The following is a 24,629-nucleotide window of genomic DNA, read 5'->3' on the forward strand; positions in this document are numbered from 1 at the left end:
CAAGATCAGCAATGGACTTCTTTTTTTGTGAAACCCAATGCAAGTTTTTCAGCCCTTATGGAAACAGTGGATACTGTTAACTGTTTCCTCTTTCTTGGAACAATATTTTTCCTTGGCTTAGGGTTTTAGTCTAGGTCTTTATCTTTTTACTCTATATTAATCACTGGGTAGTAAAAATTTTTAACACCTTTATCACATTCTTCACCTTTCCCCTAAATTCCAAATCCATGTATCTATCTAATAGCCTACTTGACACTGCTACTTCAATGTCTTACACCTAACATCTTCAAACTTAACATTTTCAAAACTAGACTCATTATTCCCCCCCCCCCCACAAACCTGTTCTCCTCTAGTATTATCAGTATATCACATCATCATCCTTCTAGCTGCCTACGACTGAAATCTAGGAGTCGTTCTTCACTTCTCCTCCCCTGTCAAGCCTCACATCCAATCACTAAACCTTATGGAATCTATTTCCTAAATATTCTCAGATATCTGTTGACTAAATGACTCTCTCAAATCTGTCAATTATTTCCTAACCTCCAGGCCACCACCATCTTTCACCTAGATTATTACACCTAATTCATCCAATCAATTTTTAGGTATCATATTAAATGAATTTTATAACTTTCTCCAGGACCAACCTCACCCTAAGATTCAGTTAAATGCCTCTAATACGTATTCCTGTAGCACTGCGTACTCTCGCTCATAGTACTTAACACACTTTGTATAAAATTTTCTTCTAGATTCTAAGCTTCATGAGGATAGAAGCAGTTCACCACCATATCCTAGGATGGAGAGCAGTTCTTGGCACAATATAGATGCTGAATAAACAGCTGCTGAACATTGATAAATGAGTTTTACACTATCTATTATCTCTTGGAAACCCTGGTGGCGTAGTAGTTAAGAGCTACAGCTGCTAACCAAAACGCTGGCAGTTCGAATCTACCAGATGCTCCTTGGAAACTCTATGGGGCAGTTCTACTCTGTCCTATAAGATCGCTATGAGGCAGAATCGACTCAACGGCAACGGGTTTGGTTTTTTGGTTTTACTATCCCTTCAGGTGAAAGGGATATAGGAAAGGTTAACAGTAGAGAGAAAAATGGGCTAGGGAGTGGATAGGTGGGGATAAGATGGATGTCTGGAGTGAACCCTCTAAGCAAGTACATTTTTTAAAGCCACATATTAGAACCAATCATCTGTTTATTTTGTTTTCCCCTTATTCATCTTTAAATACTCACGCCATTCTACATACATACCCATTGCTGCTGAGTCGATTCAGACTTATAGCGACCATATAGGACAGAGTAGAACTGCCCCATGGGTTTCCAAGGAATAGCTGGTGGATTTGAACTGCTGACCTTTTGGTTAGCAGCCCAGTGCTTAACTGCTATGCCGCCAGGGCTCCATGCCATTCTAGACACTCGAATATTTGCTGAGGGGGACTAGAAGGAATATACTGACAGTTACACTAAGCAGAGTTGGCATACAGCCAATTTTAATTGCACCTGCCAGGTCAGAGCTCCTCTTCTATCCTTCTGCTCGTTCATTTAAAAAAGTTAACTCAGAAGGGTTCTGCCACAAAGGTAGTAGTAGCCTCTACTCATTTTGAAACCTGGCATATAAGGGCAAAGAAACAGGCATTTCCCCTGCTTCTTCTGTACAAACTGTACCAGGAGTCATCAAATAGTAGATGAGGGGAACTTCCTCATTATAGAAGTATGCCAGCTAATTCCACAAACCCCTAATGAATTAATGGAGCAAGGCATTAAGCATCTATGACTATTAATATCACAAAAAGAGAGACAACCAGACATTATGTGCTTCCTGATGGAACAGCACAACGCTGCCTGTGAAGTAGTCTTGGGAAAAAAAAAAAAAAAAAAAACCAAAACTAACCCAAATCTGATCAAATCTATAGATCCAACTACCAATTTAAAGAAAATACAGAGGACAGACGAACATGGTAAACTATACCATGGGGGCCTTTTCTTCTGGCTGGAACCATGGAGGGTATCAAAGAGAAGAAAAAGAAGGTTCCTGGTATGCCAGAAACCCTTAAGAAAAAGTGAAGGAATTTCACAGAACTAAATATCAAGCACCTGAGAAAGAAGTCTGCCCAGAAGTGCTTCAAAAGGCAAAAACCAAACCCAAACCCCTTGCTGTCGACTTGATTCCAACTTATAGTGACCCTACAGGATAGAGCAGAACTGCCCCATAGGGTTTCCAAAAAGCGGCTGCTGGATTTGAACTGTCAACCTTTCGGTTAGCAGCCAATCTCTTAACCACTGCACCACCAGGGCTCCTCGAAAGGCAAGGAGGAAGCTTATCTATGAAAAAGCTAAGTACTACATCAAGGAATATAGGCAGATGTACAGAACTGAGATTGGAATGGCTAGGATGGCAAGGAAAGCTGGCAACTTGTATTTACCTGCAGAACCCAAGTAGGCATTTGTTATCAGGGTAAGAGGTATCAATGGTGTGAGCCCAAAGGTTCGAAAAGGGTTGCAGCTTTTTCACCTTCACCAGCTCTTCAATGCCACCTCTGTTAAGCTCAACAAGGCTTCAATTAACATGCTGAGGATTGTGGAACCATATATTGCATGGGGGTACCCAAACCTGAAGTCAGTGAATGGTTCTGGCAAAATCAATAACGGAATTGCCCTGACAGATAACACTTTGACTGCACGATCACTTGGTAAATATGGCATCATCTACATGGAGGATCTGATTCATGAGATCTATACTGTTGGGAAATGCTTCAAAGATGCAAACAACTTCCTGTGGCCCTTCGAATTATCTTCTCTGGGAGGTGGAATGAAGAAAAAGACCATCCATTTTGTAGAAGGTGGAGATACTGGCAACAGGGAAGATCAGATCAACAGGCTTATTAGAAGGATGAACTAAGGTGTCTGTTATGATTATTTTTGTAATCTAATCAGTTAATAAAACAGGAACTGCTTTCAAACTGGAAAAAAAAAAAAAATCCTATACCATGAGGGATGTTATCAGCCAAATAACTATGGAAAACTTTCCATGACAAAAAACTTCGGTTCTTCAACAAATAAATAGCAAGAAAACAAAAGAGAAAAAGTGGGAACCTGCAAATTAAAGAGACTTCAGAGACATATTAAATCAATCCCAATGCAAGAATCTTATCTGAACCTCGAGTCAAATACACTGAAAAATTAGGACATTTATGAAACAATTGAAAATTTGAATACTGACTGGATATATGAAACTATTAAGAAATTACTGTTAGGTTTTTGGGGGTCTACAATAGCACTATAGTTGTATCTTTTTAAAAAATATTCCTATGTTCTGAAAATACACAGTAAAATATTTATGTATGAAATTATGACGACACCTGGGATCTTCACAAACAAAACTGGAGGAGAAAGTGGGCAGTGGGGGGTTCATGTGGATCACTGAATTATTCTGTCTGCCTTTGTATATGTTTGAAATTTTCCATAATAAAAAGTTTTAATAACTAGTAGCAGCAGACGGGTTCTCCTCTCATTCCATCTCTTTTGTCCTCTTGGTTGAACTTCACTTCACCACTACTCACTTGCTGTCACAAGAGATCTGTTCCTAAATTTCAAATAGAAAAGCTGAGAACTATGAGTGTAAATCATTCACAAATGTACTACACACATCATTATGTATGAAGCACGCAGGGATCTGGCCTGTATAATTTACTTTTATTTTTCTCTTTCTATTTAACTTCCAGGAGAAATGAATTACAGATCAAGAAATCCTATTTCTAGCATTTCCCAACCAACAAGTATTTATTGCTATCTACTATGTATCAGAGACTGTGAGGGCATGAAAGTGAGCAAAACTAGAAGGAATCCTTGCCCTTTTGGAGCTTACATTCTAGAGTAGGGGGGAGATAGATATTGATCGAATAATTACACAAGTAAATGTAAAATTGCAAATGTAGTAGTTGCCAAAGGAGAGGAACATACTCTGACAGCCTAAAATAGGGGGATTTGATCTATTCAAACTTCTCTGAGAAAGTGATGCTTAAGCTGAGATACACATGAACGGGTGTTAACTGGGTGAACTGGGAAGAGAAGTATGATTAATGTTATGCATCAACTTGGCTAGACCATGATTTTTAGAGGTTTGGCAGACACTATGTAATCACCTCCCATTTTGTGATCTGATGTGAGCAGCCAATCAGTTGGAAGAGGAGTTTCCTTGGGGGTGTGGCCTGCATCCATAATATAAACAGACGTTCAGGCAAAGCTCTCTCTCGATCCTGCGTTCGTCTAGTCATAATCTGACCTCCAGTTCTTGGGACATGAGAAGCTTTCAGCCTGCTGCCTGACCTGCAGATTTTGGACTTGCCAGCTCCTGCAACCCCATGAGCCAGCAGCCTGCCACCTAACCTGCAGAGTTTGGGTTTGTCAGCCTTTGCAGCCATGTGAGTCAGGAAAAGCCTCCAGCCTGCCGCCTGACCCATGGATTTGGGACTTGCTGGCTTCCATAACTGTGTGAGCCATTTCCTTGAAATAAATCTCTTTCTATATATTTCTATATATGTTTCACTGGTTTTGCTTCTTTAGAGAACCCAGCCTAAGACAAGAAGAGTACTACATGGAACACAACAAAATGTGCACAGGGTGCAGAAGGAGTCCAGTGAATATGATGTACTGAAAGAAGTCCATGAGGCTTAAATGGTGAGAGCAAATGTGCCATAAAGCTGGCAAGTTAGGTAGGAGCTGGATTATATAGGCCATAATAATGGGTTATTCTTATTCTTAGAATCAAGGGAAGTCAATAAAGGGTTTTATCGAGAGAGTGATTTACTCTCTGTAACAATCATTCTGGCTGACAGTGATGAAGTAGAGTAGATGTGCACAGACCTGCTAGGAGTCTGCTGCAGAAAACCAGGTGAGAGAGGGGGTACAATGAATTTTCACGTGGCAGTAGAGATTAAGTGTACTAGGACAGGAGCTTGGCAGAGCATGCTACTGTGACTCCAAGAAAATTAGATTGATTTTCATTTTTAATTAGTGTCAATGGATGTTTAAAATTTTGGAACAAATAGTGCAACAAAACAAAGACAAACTAACATTCCACAAGGTTGTCATTTGTACAGATCCTATTACAACAGTTTAAAGGAATCTTAGGAGTAATCAAATCAGTCCTGTAGATACATACCATTCATTTACACTAGGATCTGAGAGTAGCTGTAGTATACTATCAAACAATGACTGAAAGTAACCAAATAAATAGAATCAGCAGTATTAGTGCCATACAAATACCGATTTGGCAGGCAATTCTATGACTGACACTGTCAAAAAAACAAAAAAAGCTGGTTTTTAACTACTCTGTTCATAATGTTTACCAATGAATCCATAGCAGTATCAGAATCCATCAATTGAAGAATGAATGAATACTGGGCCTTGATTTACTACTTTCAATAATCTTCTCCTCTACCATCCATACACGGTAATAAATAACATGATGTTATCATGATAGGACTCCACAGTGAGACAATTTAAGCTATCAAGCAATGGAAAGTAAGGGAGTGCTTTCTTCTTTACAGTGTTATAAACCAAAAACGAAACCCACTGCCATTGAGTGGTAGATTCCGACACACAGTGACCCTATAGGACAGAGTAGAACTGCCCCATAGGATTTCCAAGGCTGTAAATCTTTACAAAAGCAGACTGCCACATCTTTCTCCTGCAGAGCAGCTGGTGGGTTCAAACTTCCCACCTATCGGTTAGCAGCTGAGCGCTTAACCATTGCACCACCAGGATTCCTATAGTTGTTATAAATTATAAAAAACACAGATGCTCATTACAAAAAAATTCCAACAATACCTAAAAGTAAAAACAAGAAAGTAAAAACCATGTAAGCTTCAACGCTTAGAAATAGTTATTGGTAACATTTTGAAGGACATTCTTCCAGACATTTCTCTATGTACATACACATATATAGATATGTATGTACATATATAGAGAGATCATAAAATACAGGCAGTCCCCAGGTTATGAATGTCCGACTTATGTACAACCCATAGTTACTATTACATTAAAAATTTGAGGTACATACAACAGTCAGTAGTAACAACTGGGCATTACTTTGTGACACGCATCAAAACATTATTACTAGTATTACTGTATTATTACGTTAAAGATGTTTTAGTGTATCTGTGTTTCTTTAATGTTTTTTATGCACAGAAAGGGACATTATATACTATACTAAGACAAACAATTCACCAACTGACATCAGAATGTACTGTACCTAACTGTTCCAACTTACGTACAAATTTGACTTAAAGACAGACCTAAGAACAGAACTCGTTCGTAATCCAGGGACTGCCTGTATTTGCTTTTTGTCACCTGCTTTTTTTTTAAACTGAAAGTTATAATTATTTTGCTAAGTTAATAATATTTAATAAGCATTTACTGAATACTTTATGCCAGGTATAGACAGACCCCGACTTACGACGGGGTTTCTGTTCTGACGACTCTGTTGTAAGTCAGTTCTGACATAAGTCGAACACTTAATTTTTTTTTTTTTTTTTAGTTTCATCATTAATGCCTTTATTATCAGTATCTTTATAAATCCGATCTTTATTTGTCTTTGGGGGTTGGAAACATTACATATAAACTTACAGATATATTTTAATACATATACAAAAAAATACACAAATCATAAAAATTTACTCCAATGATGAAGAAGAGCTGGATGACATTGGCATTTTGTCATTTGCAATAATAACTCCATCTGTGGAAGGTTCTAGATTATCTGGATTATCCCTGGGAATGAGGATGTCATTTCTAGTCAGATAATTAGTGAGATTTGTCTGTATGGTCTTTTTCTTTTATTGCTTCATATATTTTGTGGTAACATATCACTGCTTCCTGAATCTATCAACTTTTTAGCAATCAGCATTTGGGTCCATGTTTTCAAGCAACTGAAGCCCGATTTAATTTAGAAAAAACTCCAATTAATCCTTTCACTGTACATTTTTTCGACAATTTCCCTCCTTCGTCTTCTTCATTATTTCATTCTTCTTCAATATTTCTTTCCTCTTCAAAATCCATTAAGTCCTAATCTGTCAATTCTCCTTCTTTGCGATCCATGAGTTATTCCACAAGGGCAGTATCAAGTTCTAAATTCAGCGTCCTGCCATATGGATAACTTTTCCACCGATCTCTTCAATCCCATCATCCTGATCCAAAGCTTAGAGTGTGCTCACATAACTCAGCAGTTTTTTCCAGATCCTCTGCACGCATTTTCCTGTAACTTCCTCCCAGGAAGATACAATGTTCCAGATACACCGAAAGTTGTAAAACGTATTTGTAACTCGAATACATCATTAAGTCAGGGACTACCTGTACTATACTAGCTGTTTGGGGTATGATGGTGAGCAAGAGCAATATAGTTCAGCTTAAAGGACTTCAAAAAGGAAGGCAGACAATTAGATCAACAATAAATGTGCTAAGGACTGTGAGAGCACAAGTACAGAGTATTTAAAAGCACTTACTCTATCTGAGAACAAAGAAAATCTCCTGAAGGAAATGACATTTAAATTTAAGTTTAAATGAGCTGAAGCCGAAGAGATTTCCAGGCAAAGGGGGCATCAGGTGGGAATGCCTAGAAATACTCAAGGAACTGAAGAGATTGAAGTTGAGGGAGTGTTGAGAAATGGGGGCAAACAGTGAGTGATACTGCTGGAAGGGAAAGCTACACAAACAATCTGGGCATTCTATAGATATTGGGTAGCCACTGAAAACTTCCAACAAGTGAGTGATACAATCACGTCTGTGTTTTGGAAGATACTCTGATTGTAATACAGGGCTCTGGCGGCTCAGTGGTTAAGTGCTCGGCTGCTAACCAACAAGACTGTGGTTCAAACCCAACCAGCCACTCCACAGGAGAAATATGTAGCAGCCTGCTTCTGTAAAGATAACTGCCTTGGAAATCCTATGGGGCAGTTCTACTCTGTCCTGTAGGGTCACTATAAGTCAGAATCAACTCAGTGGCAATGGGTTTGGTTTTTGTTTTAAATTATAATGTGCATACACTAGAAAAGGCAAGGCTGGAGGCTAAAGCAACAGTTAGAGCTCTATATAAACAGATGTGATTTACCATTTTAACATTTGCATGAATGTACTATGTAGGTTCCATGAGGCCAGGGATTGTCTGTCCTCTTCAATTCTCTATCTCCACAGCCCAACACAGTATCTGGCACATAGTAAATTTTTAACTTAAAAATAATTACATTAATAACTACTAAGTTACTAATATGAACAGTAGCTATGATCTTTAACTGAACATTCATATGCCAGGGTCTGTGCTAAGGACATCTTGCATTTAATTTTCACAACTATTCTATGAAGTAGGTTTTACCACTATCTTCATTTTACTAAGAGGAAACACTAAGGCTCAGAGAGTTTAGTTGTCCAAAGTTACTCTCTCAGCTATTTACTGTAGGAGTGGGACTTAATCCCAGGTCTGCTGACTCCAGAGCCTGAACTCTTAACCGTTTACCTACCGCTGACTGATAATTTAACCAATTACTTAACTGATTAATGTACATTTAGGTTATTTCTAATGCTTTTTTTTAAATTGTAGTTTTAGATGAAAGTATACAGAGAAAATTAGTTTATCATTAAACAATTAATACACATATTGTTTTGTGACACTGACTGCCAACCCCACGACAAGTCAACACTCTCCCCTTCTCAACCTTGGGTTCCCCATTACCAGCTTTCCTGTTCCCTCCTGCCTTCTTGTCCTTGCCCCTGGGCTGGCGAGCCCATTGAGTCTCATTTTGTTTTACGGATCTGTCTAACCTTTGAAGGGGGAACCTCGGGAGTGACTTCAGTACTGAGCTAAAAGCGTGTCTGGGGGCCATACTCTTGGGGTTTCTCCAGTCTCCATCAGATCAGTAAGTCTGGTCTTTTTTTGTGAGTTAGAATTTTGTTCTACATTTTTATCTAGCTTGTCTGAGACCCTCTACTGTGATCTCTGTCACAGCAGTCAGTGGTGGTAGCCGGGCACCATATAGTTGTGCTGGACTCAGTCTGATGGAGGCTGTGGTAGTTGTGGTCCATTAGTCCTTTGGACTAATCATTCCCTTGTGTCCTTGGTTTTCTTCATTCTCCCTTGCTCCAGACAGGGTGCAACCAGTGGAGTATCTTAGATGGATGCTCACAAGTTTTAAGACCTCAGACACTACTCACCAAAGATGTAGAACATTTTCTTTATAAACTATGTTACAACTGAGCTAGATGTCCCCCGAGACCACGGTCCTCAGCCCTCAGCCCAGTAATTCGGTCCCACAAGGAGTTTGGATGTGTCTAAGAAGCTTCCATTACCTTGCCTTGGCCAAGATGTGCTGACTTCCCCTGTATTGTGTTGTTTTTACCCTTCACCAAAGTTACCATTTATCCATTGTCTAGTTAGTGTTTTTCCCTCTCCTCCCTAGTCACCATCAAAGATTGTTTCTTTCTGTGTGTAAATGTTTTCACAAGTTTTTATAATAGTGGTCTCATACAGTATTTGTCCTTTTGTGATTGACTTATTTCAATCAGCATAATGCCCTTCAGATTCATCCATGTTGTGAGATGTTTCACAGATTCATAATTGTTCTTTAATGTTGCACAGTATTCCATTGTGTGTATGTGCCGTAGTTTGTTTCCATCTTTTTGCTATTGTGAATAATGCTGCAATGAACATGGGTGTGCATATGTGTTATGGATTGAATTGTGTCCCCCCCCAAAATGTGTGTCAATTGGTTAGGCCATAATTCCCAGTATTGTGTGACTGTCCACCATTCTGTCTTCTGATGTGATTTTCCTATGTGTTGCAAATCCTACTTCTATGATGCTAATAAGGCAGGATTATAGGTAGTTATGTTAATGAGGCAGGACTCAAGCTATAAGATTAGGTTGTATCTTAAGTCAATCTCTTTTGAGATATAAAAGAGAGAAGCGAGACGAGACAGGGGACCTCATACCGCCAAGAAACAAGAGCCAGGAGAATAGCAAGTCCTTTGGATCCAGGGTCTCTGCGCTGAGAAGCTCCTTGACCGGTAAAGATCTTCCCCCAAGGCTGACAGAGAGAGAAAGCCTTCCTCTGGAGCTGACACCCTGAATTTGGACTTCTAGCCTCCTAGACTATGAGAAAATAAATTTCCTTTTGTTAAAGCCACCCACTTGTGGTATTTCTGTTATAGCAGCACTAGATAACTAAGACAATATTTCTCTGGGATATATTCCTAGGAGTGGGATTGCTGGATCATACGGTATTTCTATTTCCAGCTTTTTGAAGATGTATCATAGCGTTTTCCAAAACAGTTGTACCACTTTACATTCCGACTCATGGCAATGCCATCTATATCAGAGTAGGGTTTTCAAATGGCTGATTTTTTTTAGAAGTAGATTGCCAGGTGTCTTAGTTATCTAGTGCTAACAGAAATTTATCCTCTCATAGTTTTGGAGGCTAGAAGCCCGAATTCAGAGCACCAGCTCTAGGGGAAGGATTTCTTTCTCTGTCGGCTCTGGAGGAAGAGGGTCTCTTCAGCTTCTGCTTCCTAGATTCTTGGAGATCTCCATGTTTCTTGGCATCTATCTTACCCAATCTCTTTCCTCTCGCATTTTACTATAAGCAGCAAGGAGAAACCACAAGGTCCCTTAAGATCTTGCTTAGAAATCTCCTCTGCCAAATATTCAAGTTTATCACTTACGAGTTCTACCTTCCACCAAACATTTGAACGTAAATCAGACAAATTCTTTGCCACTGCCTAAAAAGCATCACCCTTCTTCCACTGTCCAGTTACATGTTCATCATTTTCTTTAAAGGCCTCTCCAGAAGCACACTTAACATCCACATTTCTAGTAACATGCTGTTGCTGGTGCCATATATATTCTCTAAGACTATAAAGAGTTTCTCTGCAGCTCTCCTCACTACCTTTTGAGCTCTCACCAGAAATGCCTTTGATGTCCATAATTCTATCAACAGTTTCTTCAAAGCAATCTACGCTTTTACTGTTAGGCAACTTAAAACTCTTCCAGCCTCTACTCACTACCCAGTTCCAAAACTGCTTCCACATTTTAGGTATCTTAGAGCAGCGCCCCACTCTGCTGGTACCAAATGCTATCTTGGTTATCTAGTGCTGCTATAACAGAAACACCACAAATAAGTGGCTTTAACAAACAGCAATTTATTTTCTCAGTTTAGGAGGCTAGAAGTCCAAATTCATGGCACTAGCTCTAGGGGAAGGCTTTCTCTCTGGTGGCTCTTGGGGAAGGTCCTTATTTCTTGGCTCCTTAGTGACCTTCGTGTGGTGTGGCATGGCATCTGTCCTCTCCCATCTCTGCTCTGCTAGCTTATTTAATTTCTTTTATATCTCAAGAGATTGACTCAAGATACATTTTATACTAATCTTGCCTCATTAACATAAAAAGACAATCCATTCCCAAATGAGACTATAACCACAGGCATAGAGATTAGGATTTGAAACACATATTTTTGGAGGACACAATTCAACCATAACACCGGGCCTTTCTTCCAAGGCACCTCTGGGTGACCCTTAACTGCCAACCTTTTGGTTAACAGCTGAGCACGTTAACTGTGTGTACCACCCAGGGACTCTGCCAACCCAATAGTCCCCCAAAATCTCATTTTTGTTGTAAATTATATTTACATGGCATTATTAGTAAAGATGACCATCTTTCCATATGTTTGTAAGTGATTTTTATTTCTCCTTTTATTCCCTGTTCATGTCCTTCACCCATTTTAATGGTCTTCTAAATAGTTAATTTATAAACACTCTATGTATTTTGAAGCAGCCCTGGTGGTACAAGTTAAGCGCTCAGCTGCTAACTAAAAGGTTGGCGATTCAAACCCACTCAGGGGCTCCGTGGGAGAAAGAGCTGGGGATCTGCTTCCATAAAGGTAACAGCCTAGAAAACCCTATGGGGCAGTTTTACTTGTCACATGGAGTCGCTATGAGTTGAAATAGACTCAAGGCACTTAATAACAACATGTATTTTTAATTTTACCTTTCTTTTTGCTTGTCATAAATGTTTGCAAATGTGATTTTGGTTCGCTTGCCGTGTAACTTCGCTTTGACTTTCTGACATACTGAAGTTTCACAATTTTATTTAAAACCTATTACACTTTTCTTTTTACAGTTTCTGACTGTGGTGTCACTCACCTCATAATTATAAAAATTCAACCCATATTTTCTTCTAATCTTTTATTAAAATGAATAGGCAGCTTATTGAACAGGTAAAGCTTTCAAATTTGTTGAAACCCATTGCTGTTGAGCTGATTCAGACTCACAGCGACCCTACAGGACAGAGTAGAACTGTCCCACAGGGTTTCCAAGGCTGTAAATCTTTACGGAAGCAGACTGCCATGTTTCTTCTGTGGAGCAGCTGGTGGGTTTGAATTCCCTACTTTTCAGTTAGCAGCCTAGCACTTAACCACTATGCCACCAGGGCTCCTTAAGGTTTTCAAAGTACATAATAACTGGAATATGACCCAAAGCACTAAGATAGATCTTAAACAAATTATTCATTTTCTGTCAAGAAGACTGAACTTTTTATCCTTCTACATTTGTGTGTGAATGCATTAACTTCCCAAATAATTCTATAAATAAGACATAGAAAGAACTCAAACTTGTTATTTAAATATAATTCCTTTTGAGATATTTTCAGCTTTAAATTTTAATGACTAGAAAAAAACCCATTTTTATAAATAATATCATAAAAAATAAAGAGACTAAAGGAATTTTTTATATCAGCAGTAGGAAAATTATCTTAAAACTAATTTGTTGCTGTTATTAGCTGTTGTTGAGTTGGTTCTGACTCACAGCGACCCTATGTACAACAGAACAAAACACTGCCTGGTCCTGCACCATTCTCACAATCGTTGCTATGTTTGAGACCATTGTTTGAGACCACTGTTACAGCCACTGTATCAATCCATCTCTTGAGGATAAAGGAGAGGGTCAGCAAAAAAGAGGAAGAGAGTCTACTTTACACCAAGCATAATGTCCTTCTCCAGGGACTGGTCCCTCCTGCTAACATATCCAAAGTACATGAGATGAAGTCTCGCCATTCTTGCTTGTAAGAAGCATTCTGGCTGTACGTTTTCAAAGATGGATTTGTTTGTTCTTCTGGCAGTCCTTGGTAGAGTCAATATTCTTCACTGACACCATAATTCAAAGGCATCAATTCTTCTTCAGTCTTCCTTAATTCACTGTACAGCTTTCACATGCATATGACACAACTGAAAATACCACGGCTTGGGTCAGGTGCACTTTAGTCCTCAAAGTGACATCTTTGCTTTCTAGAACTTTAAAGAGATCTTGCACAGCAGATTTGCCCAATGCAATACATCATTTGATATCTTGACTGCTGCTTCCATGGGCACCGACTGTGGATCCAAGTAAAATGAAATCCTGTTCAACTTCAGTATCTTCTCCGTTTATCATGATGTTTCTTATTGGTCCAGTTGTGAGGACTTTGGTTTTCTTTATGTTGAGGTGTAATCCATACTGAAGGCTGTAGTCTTTGATCCTCATCAGTAAGTGCTTCAAGTCCTCTTCACTTTCAGCAAGCAAGGATGTGTCATCTTACATATCACAGGTCGTTAATGAGTCTTCCTCCCACCCCGATGCCAGGTTCTTCATACACTCCACCACAGTATGACAAACTGATAGGCGAGCAGTGGAAAACTAATTTAGTAATGTTTTATTTTTAAAAAATCATTCATTTATAACATAAAAATACTCACTGAAGAAAATCCGGAGAATAGAGAAAACCACGAAGGAAAATTCTGTCCTATTGGGATATATTCCAATAAAGCTCTAACAGAAAATGGATGGCAGCATAACAGAAAAATGGATCTATATTAAAAAAAAAAATCAAGTAGACTTTCCATATATTGCTAAAAATGATGTGATAATAGTTAACCATGACTAGGCTACATCCCTTTTTTAAAAAATTTATTTTATTTTTGTTGTTGTTGTTGAGAATATACACAGCAGAACATGTATCAAATCAACAGTTTCTACATGTACAATTCAGTGACATTGATTACATTCTTTGACTTGTGCGACCATTCTCACCCTCCTTTCCTGAGCTGTTCCTCCCTCATTTCCCTTTACTTTTCATAAACATTAGGATTATCTTCAATAAGATTTAGATTTCTAGATTTATGTAATCTTTAACTAAAACAGAAGACAGGAACTATAACAATGTCCTTACGATTATCAGTTTTAAAAAATAAAAATGTTTTTGCATAGAATACCTTAGAGAAAAAGCAAATCTATTCAACACAAGCAATAATAACTAGGTCAAATCATATACGTAACCTAAATATAGCTTAATACATACTCTACAAAAATATCCTACTCATTCTACTCATTTTTGACTAAAACAGAAATGCAAAATTTAGAGAGATAAAAAATATATTTAGAAATTTTGAAAGCAACATTGTTAGATGTAAGAAGAAAAACGACAGCATTCTGGTACTGAATGCTTCTGGCGATATCCATTCAAGACTAAAGAAATAGGTAAGATTTACAGATCCTTCTGAGAACCATTCCACTCCATACTCCTTTTTGAATATTTAAATAGTTAATTAAAAAATAAAATGATTTCTTTACCTGACCGCTACCAGAAGTTGCCATGCTGATTTCTGCCACTCCTTGACCTTCATTCTGCCGCTCAGCTTCATGAGAGCCTGCTTCATGCTTGCTCTGAGATGACCTCTGTTAATACGGAGTTAAAATGATTACATACAAAATGGTGTACGCTCTACTAGACCACAGCTTTTTGCTTTTTTTTTTTTTTTTTAGATCATTGGATGCATCAATTATAGAGATTTACAAAGGTATGCAACTGTACTTTATACTTCATAACCTTCAGCAAGGTTAGCTGTCGACCATCTTGATACAGGAGGAAAGTAAAGTGTGTCCCTTGAGCATTACAGCTGCGCAAGACAAAGGATTTTCTGAGATTCACAGAAACACCAGCCTCTACCAGCTGGGCTCACATCACTATCAGGAATATAACCCAACTAGAACAAATAACTGTCGTTTCTGCAAGGTCACATGATTTTGGCATTTAATGGAGCTGGAAACAGAACAGTTAAACTATTACCTAAGCTTGTAAATACTTTCTGGGTAGGCATATTTATCCACAGAATATATACACATCTTCTACAAATAAAACTCATGTGAAACCAAAAGATAAGATCTTAGATTCTGGTCTGAATAAACCAGAAACCTTTTTTAATACAACCACCATCTGTTATATGAAATGGAAATGATTGATTATATCCAGTAAAAAAAAGTCATTTCAATATCTTTGCAAAAATACCACTGCAGAATCAACCATTTTTCACTATCTTTTATAGAAACAATTACAAATGCACCTGCTCTGGAAAATTATATTCTAAAATAAAAATTATACTTCAAAAACCTGACAGAATAGTGAATAACTGCATCACAAAATAACTTCCAGTGGAATTTCTTTAAAAAAGCAAGCTTTCCTGGGCCATTTAAAATGTAATTAAAAAAAATTAATTTACATGTAACATCTGCATCAGTAAACTAGTATTTGTTGTAAGTAGGCAAAAGTAAGGTAGCCTCACAATAATTTGGAAATAGAAAAAAAAAAAATAGTGTGCCATCTGAAAATCATACTATAAAATTCAACAAAATCAAGAAGACTAGAGATAGACAAAGTCAACCTAGAGACAAAATTAATCAAAGAGTACTAAAACCACAAAGATTTGACACTAATTGAAGGTTATCAATATATTTAAAGAAAAAGTAATTACTGACCATCTGCTGTGTTAGTTACTTGCACTAGGTGCTGCGGTATATACAGTGCTGGCAAAACCAGACGTATGTACTCTTGGGGCTTACAGTCTAGTCAGGAACACTATTAAATAATCAGAGAAATAGCAATAAAGTTAAAACTTTGACAAGTGTTATGAAAAAAGGGTACAAGGTGCTATGAGAATACATAACAGAGATATGTGAAATGGTCTGGGAGGTTGGGGAAGAGCTCTCTTAGGAAGTACTGTTTGAACTGAGACCTGAAGAATACACAGGAGTCAACTAAGAAAAGGGGAGAGGGGGTAGACGGTTGAGAAAAGAAGATCGTATGCAAAGACCCGGGGTGGAAGGGAGGATGGCTTGTTCTAGAAGTCCTGGTATGGCTGCAGCATCAAGAATAAGGGAGGGGGAGAGTAAAATGAAAACAAGATGGTTAAAAATATCTTACTGAATTTTGGTGTAATTCTCAGATGGCACTCTTGCTTTTTTCTATTTCCAAATTACTGTGAGGACTTCACTACTGCTCCTACATACCAAAAAAAAACCAAACCCATTGCTGTCCAGTCGATTCCGACTCATAGCAATCCTAGAGGACAGAGTAGAACTGTCCTGTAGAGTTTCCAAGGAGTGGCTGGTAGATTTGAACTGCGGACCTTTTGGTTAGCAGCCACAGCACTTAACCACTACGCCACCAGGGTTTCAAGTATATTAATAACCAAAAAAACCAAACCTCTATATGACAGAGTAGAATTGCCCCATAGGGTTTCCAAGGAGTAGCTGGTGGATTTAAACTGTCAATCTTTTGGTTAGCAGCTGTCTTAGTCATCTAGTGCTGCTATAACAGAAATACCACAAGTGGATGGTTTTAACGGAGAGAAGTTTATTTCCTCACAGTCAAGTAGGCTAAAAGTCCAAATTCAGGGCATCAGCTCCAGGGGAAGGCTTTATCTCTCTGTCAGCCTCCTTCTCTTTGGTGCTCCCCTGGACTAGGAGATTGTCTGCACAGGGACCCCGGTCCAAAGGACGCGCTCTGCTCCTGGCACTGCTTTCTTGATGGTATGAGGTCCCCCTGTGTCACTGCTCACTTCTGTCTTTTGTATCTCAGGAGATTGCCTCAGGACACAATCCAGTCTTGTAAATTCAGTCCTGCCTCACTGACACAACTGCCCATCCTCCCTCATTAACATCATAAAGGCAGGATTTACCACACTTGGGAAAATCACACAATACCCGGAATCATGGCCCAGCCAAACTGATACACACACTTTTGGGGGGACATAATTCAATCCATGACAGCAGCTGAATACTTAACCACTGTGCCACCAGGGTTCCAGCATATTAATACTAGCTGTAAATTCATTACTTAAAGTTAAATTTTAAATGGTCTAAGTAGGGAAACAGGTAAGACTAGTCAGGAGGCTAAGGAATTAATATAAATTTGAGATGAAGACACTTTGTAGTAGGGAAGTAGTGATGGAGATAAAAGACACAGAGCTAAATCTGATAGGGGTTGGTGACAGATTAGATATTGGGGTAGGGGAGATGAAAGAAGAGGTCCAGAATCAAGATTTACTCCTATGTTATTTAGCTCACATAACTGAATAATAAGAGTGTCATTCATAGAGACACAGGTAATACCGAAGGGAAATGAGGCTTTTTTTTCTTAAGGGGGAGTGGTAAGGAGGACTTTGGATATCATTAATTTTGTTTTGGATATATTGGATTTAATATATCCATTTTTGAGGCATCTATGTGGAGATGTAGAGTAAAACAAACAAACAAAACCCTGTTGTCCATTTTTCCACATGCTGTTGGAAAAATGGCACCAACAGACTTGCTCAACACAGGGTTGCCACAGACCTTCAATTTGTTTAAAAAAAAAAACATGCAGTATCTGTTAAGCGCGATAAAGTAAAGCATAATAAAATGAAGTATGCCTGTAAATAATGTCCAGATAAAGAAAGACGAGTCTATAAAGGCCAAAGGGGTAGGAGGAAACCAAGGAACTGTTATGATATAGATGTCAAAAGATTATTTCAAGCAAGAGGAGCGGTCAATAATGTGGAAGATGTTAAGATAAAGACTGAAAATGCCCACTTAAATAACAGTACAGAATGCACTGATGATCCATTTAGTGAAACTATGAGAGTAGATACTAGTTTTGAGTGCATTATACTAGATTGGAGTGCGTTAAAGGTGAATGGTAGACCATCATTAGTCATTAAACCAAAAAACCCATCTCCATCGAGTTGATTCCGACTCATAGAGACCCTATAGGACAGAGTAGAACTGCCCTATAGAGTTTCTAAGGAGCGCCTGGTGGATTCAAACTGTCGACCTCTTGGTTAGCAACTGCAGCTCTTAACCACTGTGCCACCACGGCTCCTCATTAGTCATTACGGACATGCAAATCAAAACCACAATCAGATACTGCTTCACACCCTCTAGGATAGTTATTATAAAAAAGACAGAAAATAACACGTGTTGGTGAGGATGTAGAGACACTGCAACCTTTTTCCATCACTGGTGGGAATATAAAATGATGCAAGCGCTGTGGAAAACAGTTTGGTGGTTCCTCAAAAATTAAAACATAAAATAACCACAATTCCATTCCTGGATATACACTTCCAAAAACTGAAAGCAGGGACTAAAATATACTTCTATGTGAACATTAATTGCAGCATTATTCACAATAGCCAAAAGGTGGAAATAACCCAAATATCCATCAACAGATGAATGGATAAACAAAATATGGTAATACCATGGACTATTATTCAGCCATAAGGAGAAATGATGTTATGATACATGCAAATGTTTTTTATATGTGTAAATTTTTACAAAAATGGGATCAAAGTGTGCATAGTATTTTCTATATCATAAACATTTAATATTAATACTTCATGTTTTTAATAATTATATTTAGAAAGTTTAGTAGTATACTGATGATCCATTCTTTGTATTCTCTCTTAAATTTTCATTATAGATTTATTGTTAGATACATTTTTCACTATTTACATTACTATGAGTATTCTAATCATAGCTGACAAGTGATAATACTATGATTATTTTCCCTTTCCTCGGCAATTTTTTGTTGCCCATTGGGTTAAAGGTTATCTTTTTTGTTTTTTTTGTGTACTTATGACTATCTAATCTCTAGTTTCTCCTACACTGTGTAAATTTCCTTTCCTTTCAATACATTCAAACACATTTGGTATTCTACTAATTTCATCATCAACTCTTCTCTCCTAGAATCTTCTCAGTCTTTCCTATATCATTTATTGCAGGCTCTCCTATACTTTCATTCTGAGAATTCTCTTTCTCTTGTATTGTTTCTCCTGTTTCCTGCACCCCAAATCTTCATTTTTCTTACCTTCACATCTTCATTTTGTTTGAATATATCCTCTAAAGCCTCCAGAAAAGAATTGATGAGAAATACATTATTTTTAAACACAGGAAAAATACTATTTTTGCCTGTCTGAAAATGTTCTTATTCTACTCCAAAATTTAATATATAGTTTGACTAGAAGTAAATTTTTAAGATTAGAAATAATTTTCTTGCAGAAGTTTTAGGAAATTGTTCCCTTATTTCTCAGCTTCTAGTGTTGCTGCTTATAAAGGCATTTGTATTCCTGTTCCTTTGTGTGAAATTTGTTCTTCCTCCCTTCTAGTTTTAGGATCTTCTCTTTATCCCCAGTGATCTGAAATTTCATCATGATGTGTTTTGGTGTGTAACTGTTTACGTCTGTGGTGTTGGATATTGGAGAGACCATTTTATTCGGAAAATTATGCCCCTTGGTTATGGGAAATTTTCATTTATTTCTATGATGATTTCCTCTCTGCTTTCTCCATTCTCTTTTTAGAATTCCTTTTATTTGGATGTTGAACCCTCCTAGGATAATTCTCTGATTTTATCTTTTCTTTCCTATTTATCAACTCATTTTCTTTTTGTTTTACTTTCTGAGAGACTTATCTTCTATCTTTCTACTTTTTTTTTTTTTTTGTACTTTAGATGAAGGTTTACAGAACAAATTACCTTCTCATTAAACAGTTAGTACACATATTTTTCTGTGACAATGGTTAACAACCCTACGACAGGTTAACAATCTCCCTTCTCAACCTTGGGTTCCCTATTACAAGCTTTCCTGTCCCCTCCTGCCTTCTAGTCCTTGCCCCTGAGCTGGTGTGCCCCTATAATCGTTTTGTTTTATAGGCCTGTCTAACCTTTGGCTAAAGGGTGAACCTCAGGAGTGATTTCATTACTGAGCTAAAAGGATGTCCAGGGGCCATACTCTTGGGGTTTCTCCAGTTTCTGTCAGGCCAGTAAGTCTGGTCTCTTTTTGTGAGTTAGAATTTTGTTCTACATTTTTCTCCAGCTCTGTCTAGGACCCTCTGTTGTGACACCTGTCAAAGCAGTCAGTGGTGGTGGCTGGGCACCATCTAGCTTTACTGGACTCAGTCTGGTGGAGGCTGTGGTAGTCGTGGTCCATTAGTGCTTTGGACTAACCTTTCCCTTGTGTCTTTAGTTTTCTTCATCCTCCCTTGCTCCTGAAGGGGTGAGACCAGTGGAGTTTCTCAAATGGCTGCTCACAGGCTTTTAAGATCCCAGATGCTACTCACCAAAGCAGAATGTAGAACGTTTTCTTTATAAACTATGTTATGCCAATTGAGCTAGATGTTCCCCAAGACCATGGTCCTCACAGCCCTCAGCCTAGTAATTCAGTCCCTCAGGAAGTTTGGATTTGTCCATGGAGCTTCCATGACCTTGCCCTTAACAAGTTGTGCTGGCTTACCCAGTATTGTGTACTATCTTACCCTTCACCAAAGTTACCACTTATCTATTGACTCTTTAATGTTTTTCCATCCCCACCCCTCCCCTCCCTTGTAACCATCAAAGACTGTTTCTTTTTGTGTACAAACGTCTACCAAGTTTTTAATCTCTGCTATCAAGTTTGAGTTGGAATTGACTGGACAGCCACGGTTTATCAAGTTTTTAATTCCCCAGACCTCTTTTTAATTCTCTGAACGTTCGTTTTGTATAGCATCCTTTTTTAGCTTTATGGATGCATATTTTCTCACCTGAGAATATTGATGCTAATTTTATTTTATTTTTATGTTTTCTTTGTCCTGCATAGTTATATATTTCCATCAAATCTTTCTTATTAGAAACTTTCATCATATGTCTGGTGATCCTTAGCTGTTCACTTTAAGAGTGGTCTAACTATGAAAAGCTAAGTGAAGCTCTACATCTGAGAGAAAAAGGTTTATCAACTACAGTTACCCTGTAGGGTGATCTGGTAGGTTGTTTTGGGGAGGGACCTTCCAATGTGAGTAACTGTAGGTCTCTTTTCTTGGGCTAGTCATATTTCTTAGAGAAGGTACCAGTAAATAAAGTTTCACTAAATTCATTTTTTAGTATGTATGCCCACTTTTAATTACACTAGGCTTACCTCTATTCAAAGATCCCCTTTTTAAAATTCTTTCCAAAAAATAAACCTCTCATCTTTTGTAAAGATTGGAAAGAAGTAGTCACCCAGCTCTGCAGAGTTGTGGAAAGATTCTAGGGGATCCATCTACTTCTTAATAGATATTCAATCAATGCTCCTGCTTTTAACCCGTTTTCATCCTCACTTCTAGAGGTACCCAGTGTAGCCAATTCCGGGACCTTTTGGGGCTTCATAGTGTAAACTGGGCTGCTTCATGACTTAAGGGTCTGCTCTCTAGGATATACCTGAACAGTTACCATTTGTTTACTAGCTCTTCAGCATGCCAAATTTTATTGTTGTCACCTTTTTTGGTTTCTTTGTACCTTTTTGATTTTTTCCCTTTATTGTCCTTTTAATGAGGTTTGTGGAGTAAGCACAGGTAAATGTATATGATCAATTCTTACTATGGACTATATACAAAGAAAAAGCTTACTTACTGGGTGGTAACAGCCAAATTAAGTTAGTTATCTAATTATAAGCAAATAAAATATTAACAGCTGAAGGAAGATATCTATATTTATGGCTCCTCAAATTTTAACTGCCTAAAAGCAGGACTTCAAAGTGGTTCAAAACAATTCAGTAATTGCTGTCGTAAACAAGGGCTGTTGCCCATAGAATTCTGACTCGAGCAGGAAACAAACAGCTGTGCCGAGCTTAAAGATGGTGGCTGACTGTGCCGCTTTTAGTGTGTGTTGCTCTCCACAGTTCAGCCAATAATGTCGCTCTCCAAAAGTCCTGCCGAAGTCCCTCCTCCTGAAAAGTTTCAGAAGCCTGATACACGAGACTGGACTGCTAGCTTTGAGTGGAACACATCTGTTTGTTTCCAAAATTCGATGGGCAACAGATTTGGTTGCTATGCAACGCATATGTAGCCCTTCTTTAGGACGGCAACTACTGAACCGTTTTGAACCAGGTTGAAGCCCTGACTAAAAGTCATGGAGGAATCAAAGCAGTCAAGGTTTCTGACAATTTAATTTCATTAAAAAAAAAATTATACTGTCTCAATTCCTCAGAAGAACGGATATATATATTTCAGTGATGCCACATTAATTATACATATTTTCTTTTCTTAGAAAATGTTTATACTTGTAAACAAGACAATTCACTAACCTCTGTTTCTGTTGCTTGGGACTGTAAAAGCTGTCGAATACGAAGGATGTCCTTCTCTATTTGTTGAATTCTGGCTACTCTTCGCTAAAAAAAAGTAAATGAACAAATTAGATATATTTTCATTAAAAACATTAGTGTAAATAATCATACTATGGCTGCTATTTAACAGTTCGCAGTTATGTCAAAGCATTCTTATGTAAGCAGGTAGATACTATGTATATTCACATACTGATGACAAATCAGTGTCAGTTTCAGTTTTTAAATATAAGACTATCTCACTATATACAACAGATCTCTAGATCTGTTTAGGAAAATTGTACAAATACAAGTCATATATCAAATTATATGATACATTTAGTGCTAAAATTGATATTTAAAAATTATTCTCAAAAAATATTCCAACAGGAGGTGTGGTCAACATGGCGGAGTAGTTAGACGCTTCCTATATCCCTCCCTCTTACAAAAAAGACCTGGAAAAACAAGTGATTTGATTCTATGTGAATATCTGGGAGCCCTGAACAAGGCAAGGTTAAGAAATCCATCTGAGTGATATGGGAGAGGGAGACCGTTTGGAAGAGGTGAGGAGGGCCAGAGCCGCCACGGCGAAACTTCAGCACCGCAGCCACACCAGTCTGCGGTGAAGCAGGCAAACAGCTGTGCTGTACGCATGCTCGAGAAGAAGCTTCCACATCAAGAGAGACCCAGCAGCAGAGATTCGGCTTGGACACTCCGAATCAGTGAAGAGCAGCTCCCAAGAGGCTGAGATAAGTACATGCGTGCACCCTTTCACGGGGATTTAAAAAAAAAAAAAAAAAGCCCATTTGGGAAAAACCTCTCTCCCTTTTACTTCCTCTCTCTGCACTCTGCACCGGGAGTCCGCTGGGCCAGAAGTAGACCCCAAAAGGCGCCCTGACCCATTCTCCTGGCCTTGGAGAGGGAACAAAGAAGCTGCTGGCTCCCCTAGGCCAGGAACGCAGGGTCAGCACAGCTCCTTTTCTGGGCACAGGTATCAGGGGTCCGCTGACTCTGAGCGCCTTACACCCCTGTAGAGACTTGTGGGGACCCATCTCGACAGCATTAGTCCTCACTGAAGTTTAACTTCAACTGCTTCAGCTGTGAACTGGCAGATTTGTGACCCTCGAAACAGCCCTGCCCCTTAAGTAGGCATTTTTATCAATCTGCAGCAGGGGCTTGAGGACTAGTGGTAGAACCTAAACTGCCTAGTCACCTGCTACAGAAGTCCAAGAAAAAGTGGTGCCCTTGAGTCTTTACAGCCAACAAAGTGGGGTGCTCAAAGTCCGGCTACAAAACTGACCTACCTACTCACCCTAGAGAATAGGGACACGCTTTCCTTTCAGACTCTCAGGGGCACCCGTCAGCCCTCTGCCTGGCTCAGCATGTGAACCCCTAACACAGCCAGAGTCCAGTGCCTGCACCAATCACCCATGCCTCTCTAGGACTGGGGGTGAGAGCCTGCATCACACACTTGGTGACCGACTGCCTGAACACCCGAGCTGAACCCATATAAGAAAATTTAACACACTCCTGTGTGCACATACGTAGTTACAGAACTAACTACCTGGTGACAGGACGTTAGAGATTCAAAGGTGTCAAAAATCAAACTACTGCACATGAGCAGCCTATTTGGGCATATCAAAACAAAACAAAATAAGAAGCTAGGTCTCACTAAGCAAATACAAAATAAAATTATAATAAATTATTGATGGCTCGGAGACAACAGTCAATATCAAGTCACATAAACAGGCAGTCCGCGATGTCTTCAGCAAGCTCCCAAAATAAAGAATCAATAAATTCTCTGGAGGAAGAGAACTTCTTGGAATTACCAGAGGCAGAATACAAAAGATTAATATACAGAACTCTTCTAGAAATAAGAAAGGATTTCGACAGAACACAGAAACAGCCAGGGAACATACAGACACAGCAGTAGCGGAACTTAAAAAAGTTATTCAAGAACATACTGCCAAATTTAATAGGCTGCAAGAATCCATAGAGAGGCAGCAATCAAAAATCCAGAAGATTAACAATAAAATTTCAGAATTAGACAACTCAATAGAAAATCATAGGAGCAGAATTGAGGCAGTAGAAGTTAGAATTAGTGACATTGAAGATAAAGCTCTTGACGCCAACTTATTTGAGGAAGAATCAGATAAAAGAATTAAAAAGAATGAAGAAAGTCTAAGAGTCA

The 24,629-nt window shown here is 38.5% G+C and overlaps 1 protein-coding gene and 1 pseudogene across 6 annotated transcripts in view; one reads left to right on the forward strand and one right to left on the reverse strand.

The window, feature by feature from the left end:
• APC (APC regulator of WNT signaling pathway) overlaps window positions 1-24,629 on the reverse strand; it is a 152,217-nt gene that overhangs the window by 34,530 nt on the left and 93,058 nt on the right. For all 6 annotated transcript variants that reach the window (XM_023731973.1, XM_023731975.1, XM_023731971.1 and 3 more), the window contains 2 exons: window positions 22,424-22,507; window positions 14,652-14,756 (listed from right to left, as the gene is read on the reverse strand). In XM_023731973.1, the coding sequence (XP_023587741.1) occupies window positions 14,652-14,756; window positions 22,424-22,507 (189 nt within the window). The remainder of the gene's footprint in view (window positions 1-14,651; window positions 14,757-22,423; window positions 22,508-24,629) is intronic.
• Window positions 2,005-4,287, forward strand: LOC101341740 (60S ribosomal protein L7-like; annotated as a pseudogene).

Source organism: Trichechus manatus, unplaced genomic scaffold (genome assembly GCF_000243295.1).
Source record: "Trichechus manatus latirostris isolate Lorelei unplaced genomic scaffold, TriManLat1.0 scaffold00047, whole genome shotgun sequence".
Taxonomy (NCBI): domain Eukaryota; kingdom Metazoa; phylum Chordata; class Mammalia; order Sirenia; family Trichechidae; genus Trichechus; species Trichechus manatus.